The sequence below is a fragment of the Cupressus sempervirens genome, chromosome 5 (genome assembly GCF_028749045.1).
Source record: "Cupressus sempervirens isolate cs-2001-9-10 chromosome 5, ASM2874904v1, whole genome shotgun sequence".
In the NCBI taxonomy this organism is placed as follows: domain Eukaryota; kingdom Viridiplantae; phylum Streptophyta; class Pinopsida; order Cupressales; family Cupressaceae; genus Cupressus; species Cupressus sempervirens.
Genome location: NC_143122.1, coordinates 1,025,504,142 through 1,025,523,069, shown reverse-complemented (window position 1 = coordinate 1,025,523,069; position 18,928 = coordinate 1,025,504,142). Strand labels below are relative to the sequence as shown.

The window sequence follows — 18,928 nt, the reverse complement described above, 5'->3', positions numbered from 1 at the left end:
TCTTCCTCCATTGTACGACCAATGACCTCACGCTGATCTCTGATGTCCTTAATCTTTAGAAGATGTTCCTATAAGGACGTGCTAATCCATAATAATAGAGAATAGCTGATTCTTCAAAAAGAAGGCTTTGCTTTTATTTGATGTCTTGTGCAGATCCTTCAGTGTCGTCCAAATCTCTGCAGCTATCTTGCCAGACGACAAGGCAGCTTAATAAGCATAATTGCTTCATGATTAAACTCATCAAACTTCTCTAAAGTAGCATCGATTGTGGTAGGACAAGTCTCAATACCGTAAAGAAGTGCCTCAAGGCGACAGTAATTGATGATCGTCATCATTCTTTGCATCCAGGTGTTGTAGTTCTTTTCGTTGAATCACTGATTGCCTTCCAAGAGAAGCTAGGTGAGAGATGCCATGACACATTTTTCAATGCAAAAAAAATGAATATTAGAAATGGCACAACTTCGAGGCAGATTGACGGAGGACCCAAAAATTTTGAAGAGACACTCAGACAAGAGCTCAAAAAACCTAGATAAAATTCTCTGATTTTGATTCTGTTGGGTCAAAAATTGAGGCACGGAAAATAATGCACCCAAAAAAAGTGAGACTAACCCAGCTGAGATCTGCAAAAAGCCACTAGGGAATATTCATTTTTTTTATTAATTCGACATGAGAATCGAGGGGTTTCGAAAAACCTTAGTCAAATTAAAAAAATTGAAAAAATCCATAGAGTTCTTGAATAAAAGGTGGATTTGAAAAGAAAAGATAGATTTTAATCCATGTAGGGGGTCGTGTTAGCTAAAGAATGTAAAAGATGGAGGCATAAATTGTTTACCGTAGGGGTAAATAGATTAATGCATACAGACAATGAATGAGAACAATAGTACTCCTTTTATTATTCGCATATGCCAAAGAGATCACATAATGCTTATAATCATGATTACAATGATGATCCAAAGTTGTACATATACCATCCTGAAGAACCTTCTCGAAGGGGTCTGTCGGCTACATAACAATGCTAATCTACTCGTTGGCTACACTATTTACCGACGACATCAACTCGTCGGCTACACAATATTTATTGACGACATCATTTCCCCCCAAAAGAAAAAGTCGTCTCCGGACGACAATTACAAAATACCTGAGACAGATTAACAAAACGGAATACATTAACTAACTAACTACAACAAGATAGATCTTCTTCTATTACACCACTTTCACATTTGTTCTGTGCCTACACCAAACTGGTCTCTAAAACACGTTGCATCTGTAGCCTCTGCTGACAATATTGTCTCCTTAGCCAAGTTGACCGTGATAGCAACCCGTTTTGCCTTCTCTACTTCCAACTCTTGGGTACACTGAGCCAAGTGTCGTTGTACTGCCTTTAACTGGATGATCAGCTCCTCCCAAGCTCTCTATGCATCCACCAAGACAGCTTCACGACCAACACCTACTCCAAGTGCCTCAAAGGGTATCATCCCTCTCGAAAGGCTTGCTCTGATGTTCTCTCTACCTCTGGTACATAGACAATCCGTCCTTGCAGCAGCTTCAGGTCTTATCAATTGGTCACACATCCCACGACTGATAATTGCACCATTGGGGGTCTAAGGGGCATTGCCCCCGCCACCAAGACCAAATTAGCACCCCCAAAGCCACACAAAATTGCATGGAACACACCATTTTTGTGATTTTCTTCCGATCCCACGTTCTTTCTAGCAACCGCTTATGTTTCCTACCTGTTTATATCTTTCCCTTCCCCTCAACATCATACATTATTCATTCTGAACATCTTTGAGTTGTTGCCTTTTTTTATAAATTTTATAATATCCATTTGACCGTATTCCGCTTGATGGAAGCCCACTGAGGGCATGACCAACTGCAACCTTCTTGTCGTCTGAGAGAACGCGCAAAGCCTTATAACATAAGCCACGGAAGGTTGGAACACACCTCGCGGGCCCTTAAAACATATGCGTGGAAGTTATGAATCATAAATTGTAGAAACTTCAAACACATCCGACGGATATTAGAATAGTGTCTGCGGAAGTTCGAAACATATCCGCGGGGATCCAAGACCCAGTCCATGGAAATCATAAATACCCCTGCCGAAATCTAACACCGTCTGTCGAAATATCACCGTGGGGCATAGGTGTTCGTGGACACGCATTTGCGGGACACTTTGTGTCCGTGGCCACATGTTCGCTGGACACTCAATTTTTGCGGAATAGTCCACGGAACACCCCATCCGTGGAACTTCTTTGCAAAACTGGAGTAACTGTATTGCTTGCCACCGGCACCTTCCCCTTATGTTGAGCCCTTACTGAATCACGGTCATCAGGGACTCTCCTACCTGAATCTGTCTTCCTATTGCCCGAATGCTTAGAGAACCGAGAACTGGATGAACCATTTAAAGAGATGGCATCGGAGGCTGATGTGCATCCAAATCTACTAAAATTATGCCTACAACCCCCCTGTGGAGGACATCCCAACATATTTATCTTTTGATCCGGGTCCAGTACTTGTGGTACAACTTTCTTGAGAAGAACTCTTGCCTCGAACTTGGTTTGCACTTCTTAGAAAAGAAGTCTTCCACCTATTTTGTGTAACTTCCGTGGCCCATTGTATCAATAATCACTTCTCCTTGAGTTTTTTTAGATTGTACAACCTTTCCCTTAGGCTTTCCATGTCGCGTACCATGAATTCCATCAGCTACCATTCCTTGTCGTCAATAGCTGTATTCTTGATTTTAGAACCTTCACTCTGTATTGCTGAAGTTTTTATTAAGCTCTCCCTCTTTGTTTCCTGTGCAGACTGTATGATGTGTTTTCCTTGCTGCCGACAACTTTCTACTAATTTTGTGGTGTGGTGTATTCTTTTCTTTTTGCATGGTCCGTTCACCGTGTATCAGACGATGGGATCTTTCCTTTTTCTGGGTTCGTATTGTATGTTCTTCTCCTCAGCTTCAGCCGTAACCACCTTTCCTTCTTCCGCTTCTCTCTATTCCTTTGGATATTCATTTTCCTCTTCTTTCTCACCTTTGTCGACCCTTAACATATTACAACTCGGAAAGAGTTCGTAGTCCTCTATCTACTAATGGAAAAGATCATTCACCGAGTCTAGGTCGTCCTCATTCGATCCTCCTAATCTCAATACTCCGTCCAGTTCCATTATCTTCTTTCCGTCATCATCACTCTCGCTTTCACCTTTTGAGTCTGACGACGCTGCCTCCTCACCTACCATTTGTGTGTGTAGGTAATTATGAATTTTCTGCCTTCGCGCTCCATTGATAGGGTATTTTGTTTCCAGTCATATTTTACTTTTGCTTGCACTAACCAATTCTATCCTAGAATAGCGTCATATCCCTTTCTTTTCAATGGGATGACCACGAAGTCCAATAAAAATGGTTGCATTCCAATAGTTACCGGTGGCGCCCTCAAGGTTCCCAACGGATTGATCTTGTGCTAATCTGCCGTGAGCAACTAGAATGTTGGTGGCCACAGCGTAGGTTGTCCTAACTTTTTCCATACATCTTCTGGTAACACATTCACGCCTAACCCTCTGTCCACAATTTTGTTTGTCAGAACAGTTCCCAGAATACCCATCTCAACTACTACGGGATGCCTTCCTGTTGTGAGTGCCAGTAGCATTGGGTCTGTTGCCATCATTCCACTTCCATCCTTTCCTGTTTCTTCTGCCACCTACGGTGTCATATTCAGAATGGCCGTCCGTAACTGGGGCATTGTGAGGTCACTTAATTTGATTGGGACTTCCATTTGCATCACCTGCCTTATTATGTTTTGCTCAGCCAGGTTCCTTGTTGAGGTACCGATAGTGTCCTTCAATTGTAATTTCTCTGCCTGCATTGCTTTCTCAATTTTTGCCCTGTTTACCGTACAGGTAAAGTAAATGAATGCATACAGAAAGTAACAGCAGAACAGTAGCATAATATTCGCAATAGTAAGTGAATGGTGATTTACAATGATCCCGGACAGGATATAAATACTATTGCCGAACATTCCCGAAGGAGTCCGTCGGCCACCATTATTTTATTCGTTACAAACTATTTACCGCCGGACCGTCGGCTACAGAAACACCGCCGGACCGTTGGCTACAGAACATCGCCGGAACCATCTAGTCGGCTAACACCATCCCCCCCAAAAAGAAAAGTCGTCTCCTGACGAATGACAAAATTAGGAGACAACTTACATACTACAGAAAGGACTAGAGAGAAGGGGGCGTCCCAGAAGTGGGTTGCTGGCGACGTAACTCATACACTTGCTCTGTCCTGATACGGAGATCTGTCTGGATCTGAGAGTTCACTTCGACGGCCTCCTTTAGAAGAAGTGCCGCGTCCATGGCCTGCGTCCTGGCTAACTGCATCTCATACTCAGCCGCATCCTTATCTCGAACCGCTGCCTCCATACTTTGCTTAGCCAAGTCCTCCTGCACCGCGGCTGCCAAATCTGCTAGTAGTGCTGTCCGCTCTGTGGCCCATGCTGCCTGCTGGGCGGTCAAGTCGGTGGCTAGTTTCTGTCTAGCCTCAGTTTCAGTTGCCAATGACTGCTCTGCTGCGACTCTGTTCGCCTCCGCACGCTGACGACCGTAGTAAACATCTTTGTACAGTCCCACAATCTCATGCGCTAGTTTCATCATAGGAGTGTCAATGGGTCCCAATTCCGGCTCCGTGGCCCAATCTGTCAGCATCTCCTCTGTCTCTATTGCCGGCCAGCCCCTATCTATAAAGCAAGTCTCGAATCGCCGAGGACAAATCCCACGGATATATGCTCTGATCAAGTGCCATTCCCTCCGTCGAGTCAGGGCCTGAATTGCCACATCGTGGCCCTTCTTTAATGCAGACTTTATAGTCTTGAGGTAATCTCGACACCTGTCTTCATCTGACCCATAGTCCTCCTTGGCGAAAGCCTCTAATGACCATTCAGCATCACTGTGTCCCCCCTCGCCAGTGGGAGCCATGCCCACATCCGGTGCTGCCCTCTGTGTTGTTGGCGCAACCACGGCATGTGGCATTCCCTCCTCCGGAGGCTGAGGCTGGGGTTCCACCGGCCATGTTTCGAAACGCCCAGGAGACTGAATGGAGGGACCCCGCTTCGCCGGAGTGAGTCGGAACTACTGCCTCAGAAACTCACTAGCTCTATCCATCACCTCCGGTTGTTCGACCCGCGCAGGCTCCATATTCATCTTCTGTACTAGCTGGGCTGACTCGGCCTCTGCTAAAAAAGATGATGAAATGGTGACCACTGCGTCACAATCAATGACCTCCAACCGAACCTGCGGCTCAGACTGTGGTAGTGGTGGCTCTGCGACAGTGACATTCGTTGGTGCAGCTGAAGCTACTTCTGCTACAGCCGTCGGCAGTGGCTCGGCAACTATCTGTGGGACGGTATCCGGTACTGCGTGCGGAACCACCTCAGCTACTGTCCGTGGGACATCTGCCTCCGCTGGAGGAGTCATAAGAACTGGGGCATGGCACTGACCAAAGGCCGGAATGACCGTAGAAGAGGTAGTCAAGTGCGCTGAGGTTGACAGCTGAGGCGGGGTAAAGAATGTAGGCCCACCTCCTGCTGTCTCTCTGTCAACTTCAGCCGATGTGCTCTCCTCTTCTTCCCCAGATTCAGCCCCGTCACTTATTGAAGTGCCCTCCCTCCCGTTATTTGTTTCTCCGGAAAGGGCTAATTTGCGGAGTACTTTCCTGTGTCCAACAGCTGACCCTCCTGTATCCAGGTGTCACCAGTAGAATATGGGAGGCTCCCCGTCTGCCAGCTTGCCCCGTGGAGGAGCCTCAAAGCCATCCATAGGGATCTGATTAGCTGCTGCCTCTAAAAACAACCCGATGGCATGGTGTGGCATAAAAAATGTTCGGTGTTGAAGCGTCATGAATTCTTCCATTCTGTCGGCAAGCACTGAGGCCCAATCATAGACCACTCCCTGCATGATACCATTCATAAACACAATCTGTGGCAGTGCGATATCTGAAGCTCGAGTGGCACCGGTCAACCTGCTCTTGATGACGTCCATGATACAACGCCAATGGCCCTCTTGAATAAAGTCCCTGCGAAGCCCTCTGCACTTTGTCACCTGAACTACTGCCTCCTTCTCCATAGGTGTAAGGTCCCTGCATACTAGGGCTATCCAATGCTCCTTCCGTTCCTGCGACAGTTTATGATTCTTTATTTCCACTTTCTTCCCGCCGGGGCCAGGAATGCCGAAGACCCTGGTGAAATCTCTTGGTTTAAAGGACACCGTCATCCGCTGCCTTTTGTACAAGAATGTACTTGTTTTGCTCTGGACACTATATGTTTCTATCATGGTGCGCAATACTGATTCAAACCTCCGAATGGAAAAGATGGGAAGCTGAATAGCCCAATGTACCTGTGCCCGCATCAAAATCTGTTTAATTTGGTCTGCCTCCGGGGTTTCCTGCCACCACTTCCGGCATTCGCTTCCGCTAAGACTCTCAAACTGGATGGTGAGATAAGTGAGTTCTTCCTTGGTCTTCTGTTTCTTGCTGCTGGAACCGGAGGGGCCTGCAACTCGAATTCCCGATGCCAAAACTCTTGAAGTCTTCTCCATATTGGCCAACTGACTCTTCCACGGCTTCCGCTTGCCCGCTGACTCCATGCCAAGAAAATGATTTATTCTTCCTATTGCCGACTTCTTAACTTTCCCGCGGAAATACTTTGTCTGACGGCGAAGGTGGAAGTTTTCTCCCGCGGCGATCTTCTTGTCTATCCGTGGCGTTGAAGTTTTTCCTGCGGCTGAGGCCTCAATATCCGTCACAGAAATTTTTAAGTTATTACTTACTGGCAATGCTATAACTCCTGCAAACCATCACCGTCTTCCCGGATCTCCTATGCTAAGTTGTAACCCGCAACTCAATCTCATGGACTGACAAAATCGGATGTTATCCCAATTAATCTCGACCAAATTTCCCAACCACGGCCTAGGATGGCATCATAACCTTTCTTTTTCAATGGAATTACTACGAAATCCATTAGAAACGGCTGAGTGCCAATGGTTACCGGCTGTGCCATGAGAATACCCAGTGGTTTAATACCATGTTGATCAGCGGTTAGGAGCTGAAAACTTGGAGGCCATAATGTTGGCTGTCCAAGTTTCCTCCAAGTTTCCTCTGGCAATACATTCACGCTAGACCCTCTGTCCACTATGGTGTCCGTGAGAACATGTCCAAGTATCCCCATTTCGACAACTGCAGGGTGCCGTCCTGATGTCAGTGCCAACAACATCTGGTCTTCTCCTCTCGTAACAAGTTCCTTTTCTTTCCGTCGACTTGGTTCTCCTGGTGGCTTCTCCTTCTCAAGGCTTGCTTCCCCTGTCATATTTGAAAAAGCAGATCGAAGTTGGGGCATGGTAAGAAGCAAATCAGTTACCTTTACTTGCACCTCTGTTTGCAAAATTTGGCGTATTATGTTTTGTTCAGCGGAATTCCTTGCTGAGGTGGCGGCAGTGGTCGGAGGTGTTACTGCTTGAGATACTTTACCAACCTCTGCCCGTGCTGCCGCAAACTTCTTTTTTTCTTCGGTGGGGTCCGGATATCCTTTTGCTTGTTGCCGCGTAATGGCCAGAACTTCTTCATTGGTTCCAACCGTGATTAAGTTCACTCCGGCTTTTGGGCATTTTGAGTCATCGTGGTTGCCGGGTCCGCACCATCGGCACAATAGGTGAGGTGTATTTGCTGTTGGACGTTCTCGCGCAAAATGCCCCCATAAGTTACATGCTCGGCACTGAATAATTGGTCGTCCGTTTGCATCATACTGAATTCGGCTTCTGCTCGTATTGGTGTTGTTATTGTTGTTGTTATTCTGTCCACGACGATTATTTCTGTATCCTCCAGATGTAGCGCCTGTGTTGGTGTTTCCGTTACCTCCTGACGGGGAAGCTTCCTGTGTGAGAAGCACCTGTGAAGATCCTCTTGTTTTCATGTTAAAGGGACAGTCCTTTGTCGAATGGCCCATGATCTGACAGATGTCACAAAATTGGTTCGTCGGACATGATCCCTTAGTATGACCGTCGGTCTTACATTCCGTGCACCACAGTTCACTACTTTTTGGCTCCTTCTGCATATTTTTAAACTCCTTCATCATTCGAACCATATCCTTCTGTAAGGCACGAACCTTTTTGTTACTACCTTCGTCATCGCTGCTATCATCCTGAGCGGATTCATCATCATCAGAGTCAGAGGAGCTGGTTTTCTTCTTCTTTGTCTTCTGTGCACTCTCAAGGTCGAGGGCTCTGTTGTAAGCATCGGCATATGATGACGGTGGCACAATTTTCATTTTCCTCCGTAGTTTCGAGCGTAGGCCGTCCACAAACCACCTTTTCTGCAATCCGTCCGCTGGCTTGCTTTCCATTTTGTTTACTAAGTCTTTTAATCTCCTGGCATAGACACGGACCGTTTCGTGCTTCCCTTGCTTGGTATTGAAAATTTCTGCTACGATTTCATTATCATCTCGCAAGAGTTTAAATTCCGCCAAAAACTCCTTTTTAATGTTATCCCATGTATCCAGCTTCTGCGGATCCATATCCGAAAACCAATCAATTGCAACACCCCGTAGGGTTGCCGGAAATTGCCTGGCCCATTCGTCGGCATCTGTGATTCCATTTGCCCGCCAGATCGTCTCACATGTCTTACAATGTCGGAGAGGGTCAGCTGTACCATCGCCTTCAAATTTCGGTAATTTTTCTTTGGGTCCCGCCATAACTCTGGAGGTCTGCACTCCTACAGTGGTCGGCACTCCCACACCGGCAGTCTGTACTCCCACACCGGTAGTCTGCACTCCCACATCGGAGGTGTCGATAGATGCAACCCTTGGTGAAGACGGAGGATCCTCCGAAATTGTTTCCCGCGGAAGTCTATCCTGGACGAAGAGGTCACTCCACGCTCGTGCTCCGTCGGCACCGCGAGCCGTGCGAGTTGATGCTCTCCCGTCTGAATTTTCTTCCCTCGGCGAACACAAATTCAAGAACTCCTCCCGTGCTTCTTCCACCAATTCCACCCGCTGCCGAGTCTCCTCCAACAATTCCTCCGCACTTCGGTGTCCGTCGGCAATCCTTTGAAATCTTCGTCGGCGTTCGGCTTGCTGTGCTAGAATTAAATTCTCTTGCGCAATACGGATTCCATCTTTTCCCTTCACCTTATTCCGATCCTTGTTAAGCTGATTTGGCATTAATCTTCATTCCTCCCACCTTCCAGATTCATAAGGCAACGGCGCCAAATGTTTACCGTACAGGTAAAGTAAATGAACGCATATAGAAAGTAACAGCAGAACAGTAGCATAATATTCGCAATAGTAAGTGAATGGTGATTTACAATGATCCCGGACGGGATATAAATACTACTGCTGAACATTCCCGAAGGAGTCCGTCGGCCACCATTATTTTATCCGTTACAAACTATTTACCGCCGGACCGTCGGCTACAGAAACACCGCCGGACCGTCGGCTACAGAACATCGCCAGAACCATCTTGTCGGCTAACATGCCCGTGCTTCTTCCAACCTCTTTTTGTTTGTCAGGTCGGGGTACAGTTTTGCTTGTTTACGGGTGAGTGCCAAGACGACTTCTTCATCTGTGTCAATGCTGATCGAATACACTCCTGATTTCGGGCACTTGGCATCTTCATGATCTCCAAAATCGCACCATCTGCATAACAACTTTGGCACATTTGTTGATGTACAGTTCCGTGCAAAGTGGCCCCACAAATTGCATGCTCGGCATTGAACCATCGGGCGGCCATTCGCATCATACTAAATTCGGCTGCAGCCCTCATTATTATTGTTGTCATTGTTGTTGTTTTGCCCTCGCCTATTATTTTTGTACCCTCCCGACGTGGCACCCTCATTATTGGTGTTTTCGCTCCCTCCTGACGCGGAAACCTCCTGGGTCAGGAGCACTTGTTGAGGAGCTCTTGTTTTCATATTGAAGGGGCATTCTTTTGTGGAATGTCCCATGATCTGGCAGATCTCACAGAACTGGTGCTTTGGACAGGATCCCGTCGTGTGACCTTGTGTCTTACATTCTGTGCACCATAGCTCGTTTCCCTTCATTTCTTTCTGCATGTTCTTATCTTTCATCATTCAGATCATATCCTTCTGGAGGGCTCGGACCTTCTTGCTGCCCTTTTCGTCATCGCTGCTCTCTTCGTTCGAAGACGCATCATCATCTGAATCGGATGAACTGCTCTTCTTCTTTTTTGTTTTCTGCTCACTTTCTAAGTTCATTGCCCGATTGTATGCTTCAGTGTATGACGATGGCGGCACAATCTTCATCTTCTTCCGTAACTTCGGGTGTAGTCCTTCAATGAACCATCTCTTTTGCAGCCCATCTGTCAGCTTACTTTCCATCTTGTTTATTAAGTCTTTTAATTTTTTGGCATATACTTGAACTGTTTCATTTTTTTTTTGCTTTGTGTTGTATATCTCTGCTACAATCTCATTGTTGTCACGCAACAATTGAAATTCGGTGATAAATTCCTTTTTAACTTCCGCCCAATTGGTTAATTTTTGGGGATCCGTATCGGCAAACCAATCAATTGCTACACCCCTTAGGGTTGCTAGAAATTGTTGGACCCATTCGTTTGTATCGCTTATGCTATTCGCCATCCAAATTGTTTAGCATGTCTTACAGTGTCTGATTGGATTGGCCGTTCCATCACCATCAAACTTTGGCAACTTCTCCTTTGGTCCCACCATTACTACTTGATTTTGTGTACGGGCGCTGTTCGGCACTGCAACACCGACGCTGTTCGGCACTGCAACACAGGCATTGTTCTGCACTTCGACATTGGCGCTTTGCACTCCCATACCGATGCTCCGTACTCCCACATTGGCGCTTTCTCCGACAGTTGTCTTATTTCCAACAGCTGCATTCTTTGGTGATGGTGAAGAAGGGTCTTCATTAAGAGAAGTTGTCTGTTTTGGAAGTGTATCACGGACGAAGAGTTCACTCCACGCTCGTGCTCCCTTGGCACTCTAAGCCGTGCGAGTTAATTCCCTCCCGTTTGGATTCTCTTCCCTCGGTGTGTACACGTTCAAAAATTTCTCCTTTGCTTCTTCCACCAAATCCAACCGCTATCGAGTCTCTTCCAACAATTCCTCGGTGCTTCTGTGTTGTCGACAATCTGCTGAAACCTTTGTTTGTGCTCGGCCTGTTGTGCCAAAATTAAATTTTCTTTTGCAGTGTATATTCCATCTTTTCCTTTTATCTTATTTCTATCCTTGTTAAGCTGATTTGGCATTAGTGTTCATTCCTCTGCCTTTGTTCCAGGTCCATTAGGCAACGACGCCAAATGTTTACCATAGGGGTAAATAGATTAATGCATACAGACAATGAATAAGAACAGTAGTACTCCTTTTATTATTCGCATATGCCAAAGAGATTACATAATACTTATAATCATGATTACAATGATGATCCAAAGTTGTACATATACCATCCCGAAGAAACTTCCTAAAGGGGCCCGTCGGCTACATAACAATGCTAATCTACCTGTCGACTACACAATATTTACCAACGACATCAACTCGTCAGCTACACAATATTTACTGATGACATAAATCGCGAGAGGTCAAAAAATTGTCGCGTTTTTGAAAAAAAAAGTAGCAAAAAAACACTAAAAATAATGATGAAACTCACACATTTTGCAGAAAAAGAGACCGTGGGTGAAAAACGATTGTAGAAGACCAAAACAATGCCTAAGCTGTTGATAAGAAACAAGAAAATCGCATCTAGAAGTCAAAGATGCGCTACAATAGGAGGAAGATGCCCATAATCTTGAGGAAAAAATGCGATTTTGGAAAAAGAAAATTGCAAAAAAAAGTTTGGACGCCAAATCCCTAATCGGGTTTGGAGGGAAACAAAATGCAAATTTTGAACACACTCGGGCAAATATTTCAAAAGTTTTGAACTAATAATTTCGAAAAGGTTTTTTTTTTTTTTCTAGAGAGCCCGAGAATTTGCTTTGATACCATATTATGGTAAAATAATGAATGTGTTATTAAACAAAGATCATAAATGATCTATATATACAAGTATACACAAGAATGTTTCTATAACGAACGCAGAGAGAAATAGAAACATTTTTGAAGAGAGAGTTTCCATAACGAACAGAAGGAGTTTATTGAAACATTACAAGAAGAGTGACCATTAGAAAAAGACGGAAGAGAGAGTAAATATATACTATCTAATATCACCATATGCTGCAGTATACACTTCGTTGCTACCTAATGATCAACCCTAGTGGCTGTCATGAAGCTTGATATGTAGCTCGCTACAAAATTGAGATTTGGTCTAGTGGCATAGAGGTAGATGAGATTGCCCACTAGTTCCTTGTAAGCGGTTTCATCAACAAGAGGAGAATCAGACTTGACTGACAACTTGGTTCCTTTCTCCATAGATGTGGAAGTAGGTTTACAATCTTGCATTCAAAACGTATCAAGCACGTTCCTAACATACTTGAACTGCGAAATAAAGATGCTACCATTAGTTTGCCAAACTTCAACACCTAAACAATAATGAAGAAGCCCCAAATCTGTCATATCAAATTCCTTGCATAGATGTTTGATTTATGCAATCAAATGTGCTGAACTGCCAATAATGATCAAGTCATCCACATAGACAACAAGAAAGAGAATATCATCACCAGAGCATTTGATGTAGAAATTACTATTAGAAGGGCAATGCTGAAAATAAGGAGCAATCAAGTATTGATCAATTTTGATGTATCACGCTCAAGGGGCTTGTTTGGGTCCATAGAGTGCTTTCTTGAGTCTACATACTTCGTGTTCTTTGCCGACAACCTTGAAACCAGGAGGCTGGCATCACGTAGACTTCCTTCTGCAATTTACATTGAGGAAGACACTCTTAACATTGTTGTCAGGTAATCGGGTAGTTAGACAGTTTTGTGCAACTGAGGGAAGTTACGTACGCGACGCTTCACCTCGCGTCCCTCAATTACTATATGTACTAGTCTCCATAACAATTAAAGACATATTATGCATTGGAAATGTAATCTTGCATCAGATAATGAATGAATACTTAAGTTGCTTCTGAGTTATTTATAATTCCTGCGTTCAATAACTTATTTTGTCTTTTTGCGTTAGTTCTTGTTATCCTGAAGGGAAAACAAATATCCATCTGATGGACTTTCCATCCAAACTAAGCTACAATGGCGAGAAGAAGATAAATTGTACTCATCTTGGTGGTAGGAGCAAAAGTCTCCTAAAATTTAATGCCCTTCCATTGTAATAAAATAATAATATTCTAATATTCATGTGTGTTTTGGAAATTACGATGCCTTGGACAAATTTAAGCCTTCTCATCTTGAGCAGAGTTTACTTGAAAATGAGGATTTTCAGAAGTTCTAGTCAGACTCTCATGTCTTTTGGAATTTTCATGTTGGCATAGTCAAACTTTGCCATGACTTGTGGATTTTCCATGAATTCTTGGGTGGTGTTGGGGTCTTGATGAGGATTTTCAAGCTTTGAAATCGAATATTTTCTATTTCTTAAAGTTATATTTTATATAAATACTACTAGGATGTTTGAGAGTGTTTTCAAATCTCTAGGAGTTGTATTGAAGACTCTGGATTTTGGAAAATCCTAAATTTTTTCAGGCTTAGCCAAATTTCAGTCATCAACACACTTCCATTAGTATTTTTCATAGCTTCTCCTAACTTTTCTAACATAATTTTGATATCAGAAGAAGGATTTTCCAAGAATATCCAAAATTTTGAATGCCTTTTTTCATTTTGAAGTCTGGAACTTTTCACCACTTTTCATACTTTTTCATGAAATCCCAAAAGAGATTGAAGTTGAAAATTGGAATTTTACACTTGGGCTATTTAACAACTTTTGGTCTTCCCAAAATAGAAACTTCTAAAAATAGGAAAAAGTTAAAACCAACTTTCTAAACTTTGGGAAAAAAGCAAGCCAAAAGAACAGGTTCCCAGATTGTCCTCAAAAAGCAAAAAGCAGAAGAAAATAACTTTGTCTATAAATTAAAAAGGAGTTGTTAGAATTGACCATAAGCAATGTCCATCTTCTTCCTTTGGCCCTGAAAACTTCCATGGCTTTAGAATACACGTTTGGTTATGCTTTCATTCTTACTTTTTTAAAGACACTCTTGAATTTGGCAGAACTCAAAACTCTGATTGAACTCCTAATCTTTGCTCTTGCAGGAGACTGGAGATTGAAACTAAAACACTTAAACAAAACCCTAAAAACTGAAAAAATTGGGGGTTTCCATCTTCAATGGGGAGATGTGTGATAAGATCACAATAGGTGGGTTATAGTTGGGATGGCGAGTTCTCTTTAGGCTAGAAGTTTTCACTTGGATAAGTTCTCGTTTGTTGGTTGAGCAATATGTGGCATGCTATTGGTCTATCCTTTGTTAGGTTGACTATTGGGGGGCTGTGAATGCTACAATTGGGGTCATTTGGCTTCAGCACATTCTTGTTGTGTTTGTTTTCTAGTTTAGATGACTAGTCATATTTTGCGATATGTAGAGTGCCATTCAAGTTTCATGGAACTTGGTCCACCATTAGTGGATCAAGCATATGAATATTCATGTGCACTAAATATGGGAGTTTATATATAGACAGGTCATTGATCTTCAATACTACTAAATGTTTGGGCAGATTGCTGTTATGGTCACCAAGATTTTTCGTAGAAAGCAAAAGGTTCTTCATTTATGAGATTTGCTAAGGGTATGGGAGATTAATTCTTGGTGAGTTAGTTCTCACTCTTTTCTCATTTTTTGGGCAATCTTTATGCTATCTATTTGGGAGGGTCTTTTCTCTTACCTTTGGGGGTAGGGGGTTGGACCTCTATGCATACAAGTATATCATTACGCTTCATTTGTCAGAAATGATTTCTTCACCACTAGTCTACACTTAAGGGTGGTGTTAGTCTAGTTTTTCATTTTCCTTTGCTTGAGTTATTGGCTTTTTTCCTAAAGGTGTATTAAGCTTGTGTAGGTTGTTAGGAGTGGGCTATTATGAGGGTAGATGGCTCATGGCATTTTTTGAGTGTATCTCCCATGTATTTATTGTAGTTGGAGTTACCCTTTTTATTGCTTATATTTGCCTCAGTTATTTTTATGTATTTCGCTGCTTATATTTGCCTTGGTTATTTTGATGTACTTCACTCACTTTGCATGTATTACTCAATGAACTGTGAAATTTTGGTTATGATTTTCTTGTTAGTAGGCATCATGAAATCTTTAATGGCTGGAGAATATTTGGAATATTGTTGCATGTTTTGCAAATTGGATTGTATTAATGATGTTTTTGTTATTCTGGCCCCTGCGTAATAAAAGAACTATGCCCGTTTGGCTGTGGGCATAGAAATGGAGAATAGGCATGTAATATTGGGAATAGGAATGGCTATTCCAATAACAGCTATTTTTTGGAATGGTTATAAGCTCATTTTAGAGGCAAAATGGGAATATGTATTCCTATTCCCTATTCCAAGTGACGAACCAAACAGAAAATAAAAATAGTATTCCAATTTTTCTATTCCTATTCCATCAACCAAATGGGCCCTCAATGTCTTGATAATTGGAGGCATAGAAGCTAAAAAGGGAATACAATACAACCAACGACATTTGATCAGCACCTGGTGCTTCATCACAGTTAGGTCAATCCAGCAGGATTTTGACCTGGTCAAGCCCGAATTTTTGTTAAATGTGGTTCAATAGTTCACATTTTTTTTACGTTTTCAAAAAAAAATCTTCCTTTTTAAAGGTTTTGAGTTGGAATTTGTATTTACCCCCTCCAATTTAAATGTGTAATTTCATCCAAGTTTAGTGTCATTAACTTCCTCTCATCCTTGACTGCATCAGCTACCGTGTACCAGGTTAACAGGGTGCTTGTTTTTTTCCTGAAACTGCATCAGGTTGGGTTCTGGGCATTAACATAAACTTAACTGCAATTAACATAGGAGTGTCTACCTTTAAAAACTGGAAATTGAAAGATAGATTCCTAATGAAGGCAATTCATAAAATGATTCTAGCATCTGAACAGCAGGACCTAGCTTGCAAATGGGGTTGCAAGCAGAGTGGGCTTAACCATGGATGACCTCTGTAGTTAAACGTGCTTGAGCTGGAGTAGTACTGGGACGGGTGACCTCCCAGGAAGTCCCTCCGCTTCACCTCTGTGAGCATCACCTAGATGCGATGAGTTTTAGGTGTTCCATTCATTCTCATTAGAGATGGGTTCTTATGAATCACTACTGATGAAACATGGGTCAATGATTTTGACTCAAAAGCAATTCAATTGAATCCTGATAGCAATATCACAATTTGACTTGCTGTGAAAAATATTACCTACTTATCCAGGTTTTCCTTAGATAAGCAACATAGCTTTGATGGCAATGGTGGGTAATAGAGAATCTAGATAGTACTATTATGGTCGTATGGGGAGTTGTCTTTGGATATCTAATATTTTAGGGTGGTCAAGAATGATGGCATACTTAATTGACTGTGACCTTCTAGTGGCTGAAGTGTTCAACATGTTGTGTATTTTGAAATATGATTATCGAATTATAGTTTGAGATTAAACTGGTGGGAGTTTATGGTGGTTGGGCATGCATCAAAACTTTGTAGTCCACCAATCTCCATATTTTCCTTGTGTCAACCCTCTCTGAGAAAGAAAAGGGGGTGTACCCTACTCCCCTAAAACAGATTAAATTATTTCTCTTCATTTTATGCACTGTTTTTGTTCTAAACGCCCTTTCTTTTCCTTTCAAGAAGAGATAGGACATGTTTACATACATTTGATTGGAGCATGCTATCTTTCAAAAAAGTTAGGCAAATTGTAGTCAACTTTGGAAATTGCATGCAGATTTCTTTGTCTTCTATTGTTTTCCCCTACAGCATAATGTCTCAACTACTATAGGTTTTTCATATTTGAAAGTACCAGGACAAAATCAAGAGGAAACAAAACTAATTAATCTATAGGTCAATGGCATTGTAAAATTACTTCTAGGTTTGAATAGATAAGAGGAACAGTGGATGTCTCTGATGGTCTTTTAACCAGATGTTAAAAGAAAAGATTATTCATCCATAGCATGGCAAAGTGTGCCATAATAACTAGCTGAAATAGTACAGACCAATGGATTTCATTTTGAGAGAGTTTGGGAGCTAGCAATCTGCAAACTCTGACTTATAGTTATATGGAAAGCATTATATATTCAGCTCCCGCTCAACCATTTATTGTTTCCAAATGGCAAGTGCTTATGGCTTTTTAGATTTAATATGCCATTTGCAACATTTCATCTCAAACTATCAGTTTTTTATCCTTTCCTTTTTGGTTTCGATGTATCAAGAAAACAGTAGAGGTTTCTAAATGATATTCTTTACATCTAGAGTTTATTTTTGTTGGCCTGTATCTAAATAAGATTGTTTACCCTCTGATATACTTAAATTGAAGTTATTCAAAATTCCTGTCAGTGTTGGTTGACTTTTTCCCATGCTGATGATTGACAGATTTTTAGGCAATTTGCAATGAGCTACAAAGGAGAACTCCCGGTAGATCCATTTGTAGAAATGAGATATGCTCTAGAAGGGCAAGGTATACCCCTCTCCAAAGTGGGTAAGGTCACACGAGGAGCAATTGGATGGTCTCGGTATAATCTCTATCGTGATTGGAAGAAATGGTCCACTTCAAATTAAGATGACGGAAGCATGGATTCTTCAGTAGTTTATGTTAGACTGAAGACTCGTGTTTTTTCTTACGGTTAAGATAATTGGCTACACTACTAAGGACACAGATTATTCTCCTAGAGTCCTGCATATTTGTAATCTGGTGATTGGATGTATTTATTCTGGGAAAAGGATTCGTGTCTGTTAAATAATAAGATCTTGATTCCTTCCCTTTATTCATGCCATTTTGAGATGTAGAGTTTTGTAATCATATGATAAAACTTTGGTTCATTGAAATCTTTGCCTTGGGTACATGAAAAAAAAGAAAAGAAACAAACTGATAGTATTGGGAAAAATCATGAAATCTTTTCAGAGGATATTATCAGGTGAGAAGGACTCTTCTTGGTTAGAATAATGAAATCTTGATTTCTTCACTTTCCTAATACTTGGGTACATGTAAAAAAAGAAAAGAAACAAACTGATAGTATTGGGAAAAATCATGAAGCCTTTTCAGAGGATATTATCAGGTGAGAAGGAATCTTCTTGGTTAGAATAATGAAATCTTGATTTCTTCACTTTCCTAATACCATTTTGGGCTGTACTGTTGTGTATGCATGGGATGGAACCTCAGTTCAGCTAAGTCCTTGCTTTAGATGATACATAACAAAAAGATGCATATACTACCAATACATATATACCTACACACACATGCACACACATGAACGGGTTCCTCCCCTAATAGAATTCATACACAATATTTTGAAAATCAGTATTTAACTCATACATGCTTGCCAGCAATATGACTGATTCATTTCCTTCATCATTTCTTTTGTGCGAATAGTATCCAATATATTTATAGTCTCCCCTTCTTATATTGATATTCTTTGAATGAACAGTGCCATGGTGTGGGACATGCCTTTTGCACCTCCATAATCATTGCATCTTTTCATTACAAGTCTTAAGCATCTTTCTTCTTGATCATTACTAAATGTACTTGTTCCTTATGTTTAGATTTTCTTCCTTTCATTAGATAATCAATCAGCCTTTAGATCGCATCCTTCCATCTATTAACTTTATAATGACGATGATTAGTGGATTGACTAACACTCTATGTCAATCATTACTGCGATAATCATGATAACCGCTGGCTTGATATTCCCTTTGATCATTGGGCTAGATTATGTATGGTGCTGAGATGTTTATTGTCTGATTAGCAAAGTCATCTAGCAAATAGAGCAATATCGACGTTCTTACTT

The 18,928-nt window shown here is 42.0% G+C and overlaps 1 protein-coding gene across 1 annotated transcript in view; it reads left to right on the top strand.

Annotated features, from left to right (window-relative positions):
- PRIN2 (Serine/Threonine-kinase) overlaps positions 1–17,969 on the top strand; it is a 69,817-nt gene extending 51,848 nt beyond the window's left edge. Inside the window, exon 3 of the mRNA XM_089833324.1 lies at positions 17,517–17,969. Within this exon, the coding sequence (XP_089689450.1) occupies positions 17,517–17,702 (186 nt within the window). The 3' untranslated portion in view covers positions 17,703–17,969. The remainder of the gene's footprint in view (positions 1–17,516) is intronic.
- Positions 17,970–18,928: the final 959 nt, after the last annotated feature.